The sequence below is a fragment of the Artemia sp. Qi Xiang Cuo genome, chromosome 9 (assembly GCF_049724085.1).
Source record: "Artemia sp. Qi Xiang Cuo chromosome 9, ASM4972408v1, whole genome shotgun sequence".
Taxonomy (NCBI): domain Eukaryota; kingdom Metazoa; phylum Arthropoda; class Branchiopoda; order Anostraca; family Artemiidae; genus Artemia; species Artemia sp. Qi Xiang Cuo.
The window spans coordinates 70,823,574-70,839,004 of NC_142802.1; the positions used below are offsets into that span (position 1 = coordinate 70,823,574).

Here is a 15,431-nt window from a genome sequence, read left to right on the forward strand (position 1 = left end):
TCAGGTCTGGTTAGAAGAAATTCTATTCTATCTTGAAATCTTTTATCAAAGGAGCGATCAATAGTAATTTAATATTCTGAAGTTTCTAACTTAGTTCCCAAGGTCAAAAAGTTAGTAAACTGCATTTTTCATCCAACCGATTAAAAGAACAATTTTTCAAATCGACGATGAATTGACGTCTGAGTCTTGAATCGATTTATTTTCAAACCTTTCTTCCTTTTAAGCTAGTCCTAGGGATTTCTACTTCCTTGTAAAAGAGGCTATTACTTACTCAGTTTTATTCTCCCTTGTAGACAGGTCCGAAGTTTCTTCTACACCGTTCATTCCAATCTAGAATAAGAGGGAAAAATAAAAATAAGGAGTTATGTGACTTAAGGTTGTACACAAAGAACTTGAAAGGATAGTCGGAAGATACAATTTTGATACAACTGGGAATGCCTTCAAAAAAGGTGCATCCATATATTCATGTTCTTGATTCCAATTTAGAGAAACTCCGAGAAAAAATTCCAAAGTGAGTAAAGGTGCATGGGTTGTAATATTAGTTGCTCTTGAGATTGTTGATACTCATGATTTTGGCTTGGCTCACCCTCAGTCAGTCTATAATATTTTTTTTTTTTTTTTTATTTTTTTTTTTTAGAAACTATTCAATATTTTTAAAAGGAGATTTTAACCTTACCAAATAGTGCTGTGAGGGTACCAATTTGCGAAAATTTAGCGGGGGGGGGGGGGGATTTACTCATCAGAATCCGGGGAAAGGGGCAATTTTGTAGTTATTTTAATTTTTTAATAAAACACCAAAAAGGGTATTTTTTTTTTAATTTAGGAGGGAAACGGCAAAAATATAGAGAAGGGGGTAATTGACCCCTTCACAGCCCCTCCCAGATTGGTGCTCGTGGCTCTGGGCTGATTATTGGCTCTCAGCCCCTCTCAATACACCGTGACTATGGAAAGAAGAGATAGAATTATTCCATTTTTGACCTCTTCTTATGCAGTAAACATGCAGTATGTTCGCATTGGACTAATGCTAACGAATAAAATCAAAGTATGTGTATATGTATTTTTGTCAAAATGGTAAACCTTATTTCAAATCGTAGAGCCTGCAACTAAACGTCCAATATCTTGGACATTCAAAATATCTTTTTTACCGTATATACCAGCAAAAGCGTTTTTCTCCTACACACTCAGCCAATAAAACGGGAGCACTAACCTGAGACCAAACGCTCTTTTTCGGAATTTTGTTCCCAGCTTGTAAAGACATAGGCTTATAAATATTTGAGCTTATAATTATGTATGTCAGAAAGTTTTTTTTCTAACTGATTCAGCCAATGCAACGTAATTCAACTGGAAGGGAATTTTCTGTCATTTCAATCGCTTTTGTTTTGACATTAAAACTAAAAAAAAAAGAGGACAACTAAGAATTGCAAAGGAGCAGGGGCGCGATTTTCTATGGGACATGGATGGTAACTGCATCCCTGGCCCCAGTTCACCCCCCCCAATTCCCCCTGCTGAAATTTGGTTTCTTCAAAACTCTTCTCAAAACTAAGATAAGCCTGCATATTTCAAGTATCCAGAGAAAAGTGTTAGTTTTCTTTAGTATATCTATGCTTTTAATGGTACTTTATGGCCCATTTTCCAGTTTTCACTGTCATTTTCACTTGATTTGGGAAAATTGGCTACAACTTCCCCTCCCCCTCCCAGGGATTTTGACGAAATTATGCCACTGAAAGAGGCGTAATATGGAAATTAATAAATGAAACTAACAGCAAGGGCGTACATTTTGAAGAAAATAGCGCCAAAAAAAAAAGTTGCTCTTGGCCAAATAATTGGCGAGCGTATCCTAGCATTTGGATTCAATCCATTACCATTGCTTCCTTTAGTACATTTGTAAATAAAACTAAGTGAAAATAAAGTCGGTCAATAAAGGTTTGTAGAATTTGATACTTTTCATGTACAGTAAAATGAACAGAAAAATATGTGTGATTTTGATTTTATTTGTTTTTTTTCTATGTTTAATGGACGCACCAATTATTATGGAGGTCAGAGGATGCTCTCCACTTTCCAAAAGACGGGTTTACGCTTCATTTACTTAGGGTTTCAAGAATAAAAGATTAAAACTTGCAAAATCAATGATTTAGACACAAAACCAATTTTTTGAAACATCAAAGTGTATATGAAGGCATGAGATATTCAGCATCTATTGAATTTTAATTTTTTAAAAATTAAAATCAAACAAATTAATAAAAAAAACTGGTCTTCAGAGATAAGAGTTGTGTGTATATTCAAAGCTACTTAAATTTTATAAAGTTATACATAGGCTATCGATCGAAATAAATTCCTTAGGTGCGTTTAGAATCATTGGCTAATAAAGTCATCAACTTTAAGGGAAACATTTTCCATATTCTGAAATTAAGGGAGTGCAATTTGGCTAGTGAATTTGGCGATTTGGCAATTTGGCGTTTTCTTTGGCATTTTTGGTATGGTAGTTATTTTCTAGAGATTGGCAATAAAATGAATAGTCTAAAAACATGGCTCGTGAATTTTTTACGTGTTTCTATTAGAAAAGAGATATTATTTATGTTATTAATGCATTTACTTTATTGAAATAAAGATAATTTCAATGACCTGATGGAATGACTTCACTGAAACGAAATAATTTAACGTGAAAAGGTGTCAATAAAAAAGGGACTAATACAAAAAATTTATTGAAAAAAAATAGTTGCTTGGAGCTAATAATAGAATAAGAGAAGGAAAGCAAGACAACAGTTTAAAAAAGAGGATTTTTTTTATATATAAATGAAATGCAGAGTCTGTTGATTCTCAAAAGACAACAAATTACCCCTGTCACCCCTCCCCCCATGCGTAACTTTTTTTGCGAATAAGTATATTACTCATCTTTCTTGACAGGAAGGAAGTTCAGTGTCCAGCTGGTTGATGACGCACGAAATGGGGGAAAAGGTGGTTTTTAAAAATAAGGTCGTTTGATTCCACTCTTCAAGTCAACTGTGAACCTGTTGACTTTCTAACCTTCCTATATCTTTCTGGGGTTTAGGAGTCTACTCTGTTCTGAGAAATCTAGTGTTATTAGCTCTTAGCCAAATGAATAATTAGGAGGTAGAAAGCAAGTCTCTAGTAATATAAGTAAAGCAATGACTCTTGATAGAATGTTATTGTAGGACATTAACGTTGCATATATTAGGGATTTGAGACGAAGGATTTAAGTCCTGACTAGAGTCTTCATAATTTTAAATTTCCGTCGTTTTTTACACCAGAAGTCACAGAGTAGACTCATAAGCCCCAGGAAAATCGAGGTGAATTAAAAAGTCGATAAAATGTAAACTATTTTATAGCTAAATATTTTTATATTAAATAATAAAAAAATGTAAGCTATTTTTATAATTATAGATATTGGATCATTAAATATTATATTTATCATTTTATTATAGGCGCAATTCTCCAAATGTAACAAAAAGAAAAACAATATTTCCTGTTACGCGGATAAACTTAGATTTGTTAAGACAAAAAAAGAAAGTGCTGGCCCATTATGACATAAAGTATCGTCCTTGAATAATTATTAATTATTGAACCCAGCACCCCCCCCCCCAAAAAAAAGGTACGACTCGTAAAAAAAAGTAAAAAATTGTAATAGCCAATTTTGGATGCATTTTGTAAAATTACTTTTTGTAGCCAGCCCCTCTCCCGGTATTAAAAAAAAAAAAAAATGGATAAACGACCGGTTTATGCATTAATAAAATGCCATTCGTGGCATTTAATTAACCATTCGTGGCACACCTGACCGATCTACGTTTCAATGTATTTCTGTAGCCTACAAGGAAAATCCAATTCTCTAGTTCTGCAAAAAGAAATCGTAACAAAAAGATATTATGCTCAATAGGAATTCAAAAATTGAACTGGTATAAGAGATCGAAAATTTTGAATAGCCTTTTCCTCATATCTTCTCTGACTGAATTGTGTTTTTAGAAAGTAAATTATCCTTTTTTTCCAAGTTCAGTCGTGTCGGGAATCCAGATGAAGAACTTTCTTGCAATTTTATAGAAAAGTAATGTGTTTTTCTCTCATAGAGCGATGAAACTTTTTCTAACAAATACAAAATAATGAATTTTGAGCTAAGGGAACAAAATACTAATGAAGAAAAGGTGTTTTTCAGAAGGAAATGGTAGTGGAGGGACCTAGAAAAACATCTTTTTCAAGACAAAAATTAAACAAAATAAAAATAATATTTTCAAATGAAATAAAAAAATTAATTAAAAACCAAAACAAAACGGGTTAAACTAAATATGAACACAGTAATTTTTAAGATCGAGTCGGAAAAACACCACGAGCAATGGTGCTTCCAGACTAGGCTATAGAACCTGCCACAGAAACATAACTTAGGGCTTTTGATCAGTGGCACCATTCCACTAAAATGTAGGCATGGCGGGAGGGCAAAGTTTATTTTTCAAAATCTAGGAGGTTAATTTTTTTGTCAATCTTTCAAGGACAATACCAAACAATTCTTTCTTTAATGAAAATAAAAAAAAGTATGAGGAGACCTGGGGGTCTCCTGCTCCCCTTAATTGATGTCCCTTCGTTAGGTTACGTAATTTAATCTTACGTAGAAAAGTTTGTCAGAAATGTAGACAGTTCCAGTCTAGACTCAAGCTCAACATAGTATTTTGAGTTACGTAGGTTTACGTAAGTAGTAAGAAAATGGTGTTTGCCGACGAGCATTTGGCACATTTCCAAAACAAATTAACGCACTTTCCCTAGAAAGCTTTTTACTCGTGAACAGACAGAAATCTCCATCTCCATTCTACATTTCAAACATTTGGACAGAATAAGATCGATTCATAATCAAATACTCATACACTAAGACACTATTAATCAAACAGTTCGTAATAATGAACAGTAAGTAAGGAGCGACTCGGCTCAATAGTTACCGAAAATCTAAAAAAAGAATTTTAATCATAGGCAGCGCAATAGCGCTGCCTAAGTAAAGAACGATGATGGCACAATGTATTGTTTATCTTTTTTCTAGACCACGGCACTCCGTATCGAAGGAGTTGTCGTAGAAACTTCGAAAAGGGCTCATTCGATTGAAAAACGGAATGGCTCGTGCCCTTTTTAATAGTCAAAAGTGATTGGAAGGCATCTAACACCCCTTCCACGCCCACCATTTCTCCAAACACATCCAATTAAAAAATTTGAGATAGCCATTTTGTTCAAAGTAGTTCATTTCCAGATAGAAATTATCTTTTGAGGAGGACACTCCCCCCCCCCCCCACAGCCCTCAGGACAAGGGTTGTAAGTTATGCCCTGGGGGCATATAAGGTTTTTATAGAAAGCTTTGTCGTAGAAACTTCGATAGAGGCTCATTCGATTGGAAATTCAAAGGGTTAGTGCCCTTTTTAATAGTCGAAAGTGATTGGAGGGCAACTAACTCCCCTCTCACGCCCACCTTTTTCCCAAACGCACCCAATCAAAATTTTTATATATCCACTTTGTTCAATGTTGTTGAAACTTCTGGAAATTATGTCTTTGAGGATGACAAATCTCCCACACACCTCAGGGCAAGGGTTGAAAGTTATGCCCTGGGGCAATATAAGCTTTTTATAGAAATTGAAAGGGCTAGTGCCCTTTTTAAAATTCGAAAGTGACTGGAAGGCAAATAACCCCCTTTCACACCCACCATTTCCCCAAACACATGAAGACAACATTTTGAGATAACCGTTTTTTTCAACGTAGTTGACAGTTCAGGAAATATGTCTTTGAGGATGACAACTCCCTACAGCCCTCAGGGCAAGGGCGGTAAGTTATGACCTGGGGGCTTATAAGGTTTTTATAGAAACGGTTGTCGTAGAAACTTCAAAAAGGAATAATTCGATTGGAAATTGAAAGGGCTTGAAAGGGCTAGTGCCCTTTGTAATATTAGAAAGAGATTGGAGGGCTACTACCCCCCCCACCCCCACCTCGTAAAGGAAATAACCCCCCTCTTATGCCCTTCATTTCCCCGAACACATCCAATCAAAATTTTGAGATAGCTATTTTTTTTCAACGTAGTTGAAAGTTCTGGAAATTAGGTCTTTGAGGATGACAACCCCCCCCCCCCCCCCAGAGCCCTCAGGGAAAGGGTTGTAAGTTATGCCCTGGGGGCATATAAAGTTTTTTATTGAAAGCGTTGTTGTAGAACCTTCAAAAAGGGCTCATTCGATTGGAATTTAAAAGGGCTAGTGCCCTTTTTAATAATCGAAAGTGATTGAAGGGCAACTAAACCCCCTCTCACGCCCACCATTTCCTAGAATACATTTAATAAAAATTTAGAGATAGGCATTTTGTTCAACGTAGTTGAAAGGTCCGGAAATTATGTCTCTAATAAAAGGTGATTCATCTCTAATAAAAGGTGATTCATCTCTAATTTCAAATTATAGACCCATTTCTCTTCTTCCTGTCATTTCTAAGGTTGTTGAAAGAGTAGTGTATTGTAGACTCTCTTCATTTGTTTTTAGTACTAACACGACTGCAGGAAATTCTCTCATAACTAACCATCAGTATGGTTTTCGTCCCACTTTCTCTGCCTTGTATGCACTTTCAGATGCAACAGAGTTTGTGCATGTTAATCTGGAAAAGGGCTTGTGTGTTTTGGGTCTATTTCTTGACTTTTCAAAGCCCTTTGATATGGTTGACCACTCTGTTCTTTTGTCTAAACTATCTTCATTTGGAGTGCATGGAGTCCCACTAGAATGGTTAAGGTCTTATCTGTCGGGAAGATCTCAGTATGTTTCAGTTAATGGTAATTCTTCCACTACTTTGCCTATATTGAAGGGTGTCCCACAGGGCTCTGTGCTTGGACCACTTTTGTTTTTAATTTATATTAATGATCTCGTTGATGGTCTTCATCCCCTTGTGCACCCTATTCTTTTTGCTGATGACAGTAACTTTTTCATTGCTGCAGTGGACTTGCCATCTGTCACTTCCCTAGCTCAAGGTCTTCTTGATAAAGTAAAAGATTGGTGCTGGTCAAATGGTATGACTCTCAACAACCAAAAAAGTGCCATTGTACACTTCAGGACCCCTTATCGTATGAGAGATGTAAGGGAGCCAATCATCCTGACTTATGGGAATGATGTTATACCGCAAGCTGCTGTGGTGAAATTTCCTGGTGTGTATCTTGACTGTTTTCTCTCTTTTAAGCCTCATATAACTCACACCCGGTCCCTCATCTTCCACCAGTCTTCAATGTTGCACCGGGTTAACTCATTTCTTCCCCCAGATGTTATGCTTTCTCTTTATTATGCTTTTATATATCCTTACCTTTCTTATTGCTGCTCTGTCTGGGGTAATACTAATAAATCTCTTCTCTGCTCACTTCAAAGAGCCCAAAATAGGGCAGTGAAGGCTACTTTTCTTCTCCCTCGGCTTTACCCTTCCTCTGATCTTTATAATGATACTGGAATAGCTCCGCTGGATCGTATTGTGAGTAAAAGTAATCTTTATTTAGCGCATTCTGCTTTTCTAGGTACACTTCCACCGCTTCTACAGCAATTGTTTTCACGGACAGGCTCAGGTAGGTACTCTACTTTTCTACGTAGTTCTTCTCGTAGATTTATTTTGCCCAAACGTTCATCTACAGCAGCCCAGAGGTCTCTTGTTTATAAATCAATTCAATTATGGAATTCAATCTCACCGGATGTCCCGTTATTTCTGTCTGCAAAGGCAGTTATTCGTCGTGTATTTCCAGTTTAGTAATTTCTCTCTCCTTCGTTTATTTTCCCTGTTTTCTCTTTTCCTAGTGTTTCTCCTTTTGTATTTTTCCCTTATATATCGTTATTCTTTTTTTTTTTTTTCTTTTTTTTTATATTATTTTTTTTTTTAATTTTTTTTATTGTATGGTATTGTTTATTCTCTTTAATCTTTATTTCATATATATTGTTTGATTTAGAGTAATATTTATGGTTGTCTTAGTACTTTATTATTGTATTGTAAGGCCCACAACAAGCCAAGCTTCATGGGCTAAATAATTCTTCTTTACGTTTGTAATATAGTTTAGTATTAATAAAATGATTGATGATTGATGATGATGAGAATGAAAAACCCCCCACAGCCCCCAGGGTAAAGGTTCTAAGTTATGCCCTGGGTGCATATAAGGTTTTTTCTATAGAAAGTGTTGTTGTAGAAACTTCAAAAATGGCTCATTCAATTGGGACTTGAGAGGGCTAGTGCCCTTGTTAATAGTCAAAAGCGATCGGGGGGCGAATGCCCCCCCCCAAACACCCATCATTTCCCCAAACACTTCCAACCAACATTTTGATATAGCCATTTTGTTGAACATAGTTGAAGGGTCTGAAAATTAAGTCTTTGAGTATACCCCCCTCCCCCCACAGCCCTCAGGGCTAAGGTTTTCATTTATTACCTGGGGGCATATAAGGTTTTTGTAGAAAGCGTCGTCGTAAAAACTTCAAAAAGGACTCATTCGATTGGACATTGAGAGAGCTATTGCCCTTTGTAATAGTCGAAAGTAATCGGAGGGAGAATCCCAAGACCCCTCCCCAGGCCCATCATTTCCCCAAACATTTCCGATCATCATTTTGGTATGGCCATTTCGTTCATTTAAAAAGGGCTCATTCGATTGGAAATTGAAAGTACTAGTGCCTTTCTTATGAGTCAAAAGTGATTAGAGAGCAAATACTCCCCTCCCTCCACGCCGATCATTTCCCCAAACACTTCCAATCAAAATTTTGAGATAGCCATTTTATTCAACGTATTTTAAAGGTCTGGAAATTATGTCTTTGAGTATAACAATTCCTCCCAGCCCTCAGGGCAAGGGTTGTAAGTTATGCCCCTGGGGGCAGATAGGTTTTTTTTATAGAAAGCATGGTCATACAAACTTCTGGAGGGGGGCTCATTGGATTTGTAATCAGAAGCTTTAGGGCTCTTTTTAAGAGTCAAAGTGATCGGAGGGCAGATATCCCCCCCACACACACTCACACGTCGTATTGTCCCGAAATACATCTAATAGAAATTTTACGATAGCCATTCTATTCAAAATAATCTAAATATCATATAACACAGCTTTTTGGGTAAAAAAAACCCCAGAGATTAGGGGCAAGGGTTTTAAGTTGTGCCTAGTGGGTATTTAAAGTTTTTATGGAAGCGATGGTTGTTTAACTTTAGAAGAGGTTCAGTCTTTTTTTCCTGAAAAAGACTGTCAATATAAAGGAACAGAAATTAATATAAAAAAAAACTTTTTCCACAAAACAAGTTTTTCAAAAAAAATAAAGAACTCCTTTAAACCAAAAATGAACAAAAATAGAATCCAATAATCCACCAAGCATATAACTACCACACATCAGTATCAATAAATAGTGTGGTAGTTATATCAGTGTGGTAGTTATATGCTTCATCAGTGTGGTAGTTATATGCTTCATCAGTGTGGTAGTTATATGCTTGGTGGATAAATGAAGCCCAAAAAAAACAGAAATTAAAATAAATAACAGAGTCAAACTCAAAATGAGCAGAAATTAGTATGAGTAGGGTTCTAAAACCCTATGCTTTCTAAAAGCCAGAATATAATTTGTACTTTACTAAAAAAATTCTTTTAAATGTTTTCATTTTATAACTTTAAGAAATAAGAAAAATCAATTAAGATTTTAATGAATAAATATCAGCATATGTATATTAAACTGACAATGCACATTTTTTTCAGTAAATTCATTTGAATTTACTGAGAAATTCAATCTGATAAATTTGAATTACTGAGTAATTATCCGTATATGAAAAGGGATATCCCCTCCTCAACGCCTCGTTCTTTACGCAAAAGTTTTTATTGTCATAAAAAGTAGAGTTATGACAAAGGGTCAAACTTTAGCGTAAAGAGCGAGGCGTTGAGGAGGGGACAACCCCTTTCATATACGGAATAATTTCTGTTCTTCTTAAGTTTTAATGTCGTTCCTTACTTTCAGTTAAAAAACTTGTTTTTTTTTCATTTAATCCCCTTCCAAAGGCTTCTTGGCCTGTAAAGTAGGGAGAAGACTCGCGAGTTACTAGCTCAGAAAAAAAGGTCTCTTACTGACAAAGAGAAAGAAAAAAAATACAGAATACAAATATTAAAATTAAATAGATTGGATCAATTACCTAGTTTAAACAGATTAAGTAGACTAAGTAGACTAATGAATCCTACTCAAAAAAGTGACAACAAAACAAAATAATTTCTAAGAAGTTAAAAAAATTCCACCAATTATTTTGGAGAACCTTAAAGATGGGTTGTTCAAAAGAGCGGGACGCCCCCTCCTCATTACCTAGCTCTTTACGCTAAAGTTTGATTTTTTATCCTGACCCTTTAAGAGCGAATCCTGAACCATAAGGGCCGTTTAACTAGAATAAGAAATATTGAAATTAAATAGATTGGATCAATTACCTAATTTAAACAGATTAAGTAGACTCTAATGAATCCTACTAAAAAAAGTGACAACAAAAAACCAAATAATTTCTAAGAAGCTAAAAAAATTTCAACAATTATTTTGGACAACCTTAAAGAAGGGTTGTTCAAAAAAGGGGGACGCCCCTTCCTTATTACCTAGCTCTTTACGCTAAAGTTTGATTTTTTATCCCGACCCTTTACGAGCGAATCCTGAACCACAAGGGCCGTTTAACTAGAATAGGAAATGAAATTAAATAGATTGGATCAATTACCTAATTTAAACAGATTAAGTAGACTCTAATGAATCCTACTCAAAAAAGTGACAACAAAAAACCAAATAATTTCTAAGAAGCTAAAAAAATTTCAACAATTATTTTGGACAACCTTAAAGATGGGTTGTTCAAAAAAGGGGGACGCCTCTTCCTTATTACCTAACCCTTTACGCTAAAGTTTGATTTTTTTTATCTCGACCCTTTAAGAGCGACTCCTAGACCATAAGGGCCGTTTAACTAGAATAGGAAGCTTTTCTAAAGTACAAAAAACTTTAGCGTGAAGAGCAAAGTATTGAGGAGATCACGCCCCCCTCTCATATAGGGAATAATTTCTATTCGTTGTAAGATTTAATGTTGCTCCTTACTTTCAGTTGATTTTTTTCTTATTTACAAAGGCGGTCCTTAATACACTTTAATACCTCAATAAAAAATAAGCGCCTCCTCAGTTTCCATACAGCAGGAGATACTAAATGTGAGTAATATTAGTGGCCTTTTGAAGTATGCTAGGATTGTAAATAAAGATAAAATTTCTCACAGGGGTTTAATTTCTCATCTCTAACAGTATTCCCAAAAGAATCCCATTTGCCCGACTATTACTGTTATTTATTGATAATTGCTTTCAAGTTGATTTTTTCCCCTCAGTTCGCCGCCAGTTTTCGGGAACATCTTACGACAGGATATTTGAAAATGGAATTTCCAGGAAATGGATAAAAACCAAATAAACGGTCACTTCATACTTGCTTCTATATAAGGAAAAAGTAGTTTTAATGTTAAAGCCGTTTGATATTAGTTCGTGCTAGGGTCTAATATGAAACATAAATATCTGAATATATGAAAAAAAACTCAGCTTCTTTGGTAACAGAATTTCAAAATTACAAGCTATTTTACCCAAAAGTTATCTTGTCAAGACGTATATTTCGTTCATGAACTAGATAAGAATTCTTGTGCAATAAAAAAATAAATAAAAATAAATAATATAGGCAAAATAAAGGCACAAATATTAAAAGCATAAGAACTTCATGCAGGAGAGACTAAGAGATTTTGGAATGTCTTGAGGACGGATAAATAGCTTACTCCCAGAACTACTACTGCTGTTAAGAACTCCCTCCAGCGCCAAGCTACCTGATTCCAACATGGATGCGCACGCTCCTCCTCCACGCCAACCTATTCAAAGCTTCACTCTTTACACCCTATATTGAAGTTCAAATTTCCAAGTTTTTTTTTCAGTGTCCAATTGCCCTACAATTGGTCTCCTTGGTATGAATACTGGCATAGTCTCCTTTTTCACAAATATAACTGAATTTTAACTTACTATTCACAGTTATTCTCCACATTTTATTATTATTTCATTTCTTAAGTGAAAGCTCAAACTGATATTTATGCTATTAGAAACTATTTTTCTCAATATAAATCATCCAAATTTACGTTTTCTAAATATGTGCCCCCTCCCCTGATAAGTATATTCCCCCTCCCCTCCCCTGTTCTCTAAAGTAAAATTCGGCACACTTGGTTGCTTACTTATGAATCAATTTAAAATATAAGTATTTTTATTTTAAATATAAGTATTAAAATATGTTAATCCAAAAAATTTGACGGCTAACTAGGGATTGTATTTAAAATATAGGTTGTGTTTCCTAAATTTATAGTTTCATAATATAGTACTTGTTATAAAACATAGGGCGACAAATCTTCCAAATGATATTGAAAATTCTTTTTTTTTTGAAGAACAAGTCATCTTCTTTGGAAAATTACAATTAAAAAAAACTTAGCTCTTCCTTATTCCTACTGATACCCCCTAATATACATTAAATACTTAGTTAAAATTATTTGTAGATGTTGGGTTAGAACGCTAATCATTCTATTAAAAAAATAAACACACAAAAACGTCATAGCTTTGAAATTTTGGCCGCAAATTTCAACAAGGAAACAAAATGCATCTTTTTTGGAAATGTAACACAAAATCTGCAAAACATTTTATAAATCAAAATAAGATATTTCAAGGCCTATAGTTTGGTTGGTGTATAATTTTTTATAAATCTTTATAAATGAAAATAACTTGAAACAGTACTTTCAAATCTAGGGTGGTTTTATAGTGTCTTTGAGCTACCGATAGCTAATTATTCTACTAAACAAAACAAAAAAACACACAAAAACAATTGTAATTTATTCGAAATATAGGACACAAAATTTGCAACAAGGTACTTTAAATACAGCTTTGTATTATCTCTTTTAGAAATGCAAAATCTGAGGAAAGTTTAATCCGACCCCATTCCATTAGAATTGCTTTGAGTATGTCATATAATTAACTAGAAATATTTGCATATGTTTTTGGAATTTAATGCCAAATATTCTATTCAAGAGAGTGTACAAGAACTCGTAGAATTCTGCAACAATCATGCAAAAAGGATAGGAATGCTTTTTGTCTAGTATTTCAAACGAGAGACAGGAGGGGCAAAAAGGTAATCGAAAATGGCATTTTGACTTTTTGCACATTTTCGCACATAATCAGGTTTTATCTTGTCTTTGAGCTACCGAATCAATTATCAGTAATCATGATATGTAATAAAATAGTGAAAGAAAGCGAGATACGATTTGGAACATATTTGGTTAATTTAGATAATAATTATTCCTTAAAAGAGTGGAACATTTCAACTAGGTTAGGTTAGGTCAACTAGGTTAGGATAGGTTAGGTTAGGTTATAGGCACCAATCTACGTTTAAACACTAAACTTATTTCTTATATTCTATGTGCAAGGCCGTATCCAGGGGGGTTAGGGGATTTGACCCCCCCTAAAAAATGTTTGTCCGACTCGTAAAAACTTAACAAAAATGAATATAAACAAATTTTGATGAATTTTTTAAAGTTTGTTTCTGTAAAACCCCCCAAAAAAGTCCTGGATACGACCTTGTCTATGTGGGACATTTTGTCTTGGTGAAACAAACTGTAAAACTGATCAGAATAAAAAACAGTGTCAATTTTGAACTGGCTCGAAAATAATTTCTCAAATATAAGTTGTTCCATCCCAAAACCGTAATTGTCTCATTTTAATCATTGTTGTTCCTTAAGAGAACAGAAATCAGAATTATCCACCCACCTAAAGTTCAACTTTTTGTCCCCAATACTTTAAGACCAAATGCGTAAGCACAAGGGCAATTAAAAAAAATGTTTAGGCGACACCTTCAGAAAGGAAGAGCCGGTGAATGTACATTTGTAAAAAAAAAAAGAAAAGAAAAAAAAAATCAGTTCAAAAGTATTCGGTCGAACATTTGTTGCACTCATGAATGCTTTCTGTATATCACTAACAGACATTAGAAAAAATAGCGGAGGGTCAAGGAGGGGCCACTCGTTTATGGAATAATCTCTTTTCGTCAAATAAATGAAAATGTTCGTCAAATAAATGAACTTATTAACAAAGTTTTGTAGTTTTATTAACGAAAGCGAAATTTCGAATGACTTATTTCGATAAAATGATGAAGTAATTTATTTTCACGATTTGACGTGGAAAAATTGACGAAAATGTAATACTGCACTAAAAACTTCATGATTTAAAACAACTAAAAGAGCAATTTTAGAAAATCGTGGTTTTCAGGCATAAATAGGCTTAAAATGGGTATGGGGGGGGGTCAAAATATTTTTTGTTTTGACGTTCTTTTTACTTTAACAGATTGTATTCGACCTTAGTCTGGCCATCTGAAAGCAACACCATTTTTCCTGAATAATAAACCAGGCGAGCAACGCAGGCCCATCAGCACCAGAAATTGCATAGAAGATACACAATCTGTAACTCTGGGTAAAATCCCCTAAACCCTTTATGCCAAATATAAATTGACTAACATAGTTTAAAGGCTCGTCTAATTTTTGTTCCTTAAAGAGGACGCCAAGTGCACATTCTTAGTAAGGTACTTGGTAAGGTACATATTCTTGGTAAGTCTCTGAAAAGTGCATAACATTGATGAAAGCATTACTTCTGTTTTACCCACTGTTGCAAAAAACAACAACATATTCTTGTACATATTCTTGGTAAGTCTCTGAAAGGTGCATACCATTGATGAAAGCATTACTTCTGTTTTACCCACTGTTACAAAAAAAAACATATTCTTGTACATATTCTTGGTAAGTCTCTGAAAGGTGCATACAATTGATGAAAGCATTACTTCTGTTTTACCCACTGTTACTAAAAAAACAACAACATATTCTTGTACATATTCTTGGTAAGTCTCTGAAAGGTGCATACCATTGATGAAAGCATTAGTTATGTTTTACCCACTGTTACAAAAAAAAAACATATTTTTGTACATATTCTTGGTAAGTCTCTGAAAGGTGCATACCATTGATGAAAGCATTAGTTCTGTTTTACCCACTGTTACAAAAAAAAAACATATTCTTGTACATATTCTTGGTAAGTCTCTGAAAGGTGCATACCATTGATGAAAGCATTACTTCTGTTTTACCCACTGTTACAAAAAAAACATATTCTTGTACATATTCTTGGTAAGTCTCTGAAAGGTGCATACCATTGATGAAAGCATTACTTATGTTTTACCCACTGTTACTAAAAAAAAAAAAAACATATTATTGTACATATTCTTGGTAAGTCTCTGAAAGGTGCATACCATTGATGAAAGCATTATTTGTGTTTTGCCCACTGTTACCACTGGAAAAAAAAAAAAATCCAAATGTCTAATTAATTTCCAAAATTTTAAATTAAAGGAATAGCTCCAACCACTTGGAAAGAGAAAATAGCC

The 15,431-nt window shown here is 34.5% G+C and overlaps 1 protein-coding gene across 3 annotated transcripts in view; it reads right to left on the reverse strand.

Annotated features, from left to right (window-relative positions):
- The window catches only part of nab (NGFI-A-binding protein homolog), a 229,582-nt gene that overhangs the window by 26,212 nt on the left and 187,939 nt on the right, over positions 1 to 15,431 (reverse strand). For all 3 annotated transcript variants that reach the window (XM_089094852.1, XM_089094850.1, XM_089094851.1), the window contains one exon: positions 272 to 330. In XM_089094852.1, the coding sequence (XP_088950978.1) occupies positions 272 to 330 (59 nt within the window). The remainder of the gene's footprint in view (positions 1 to 271; positions 331 to 15,431) is intronic.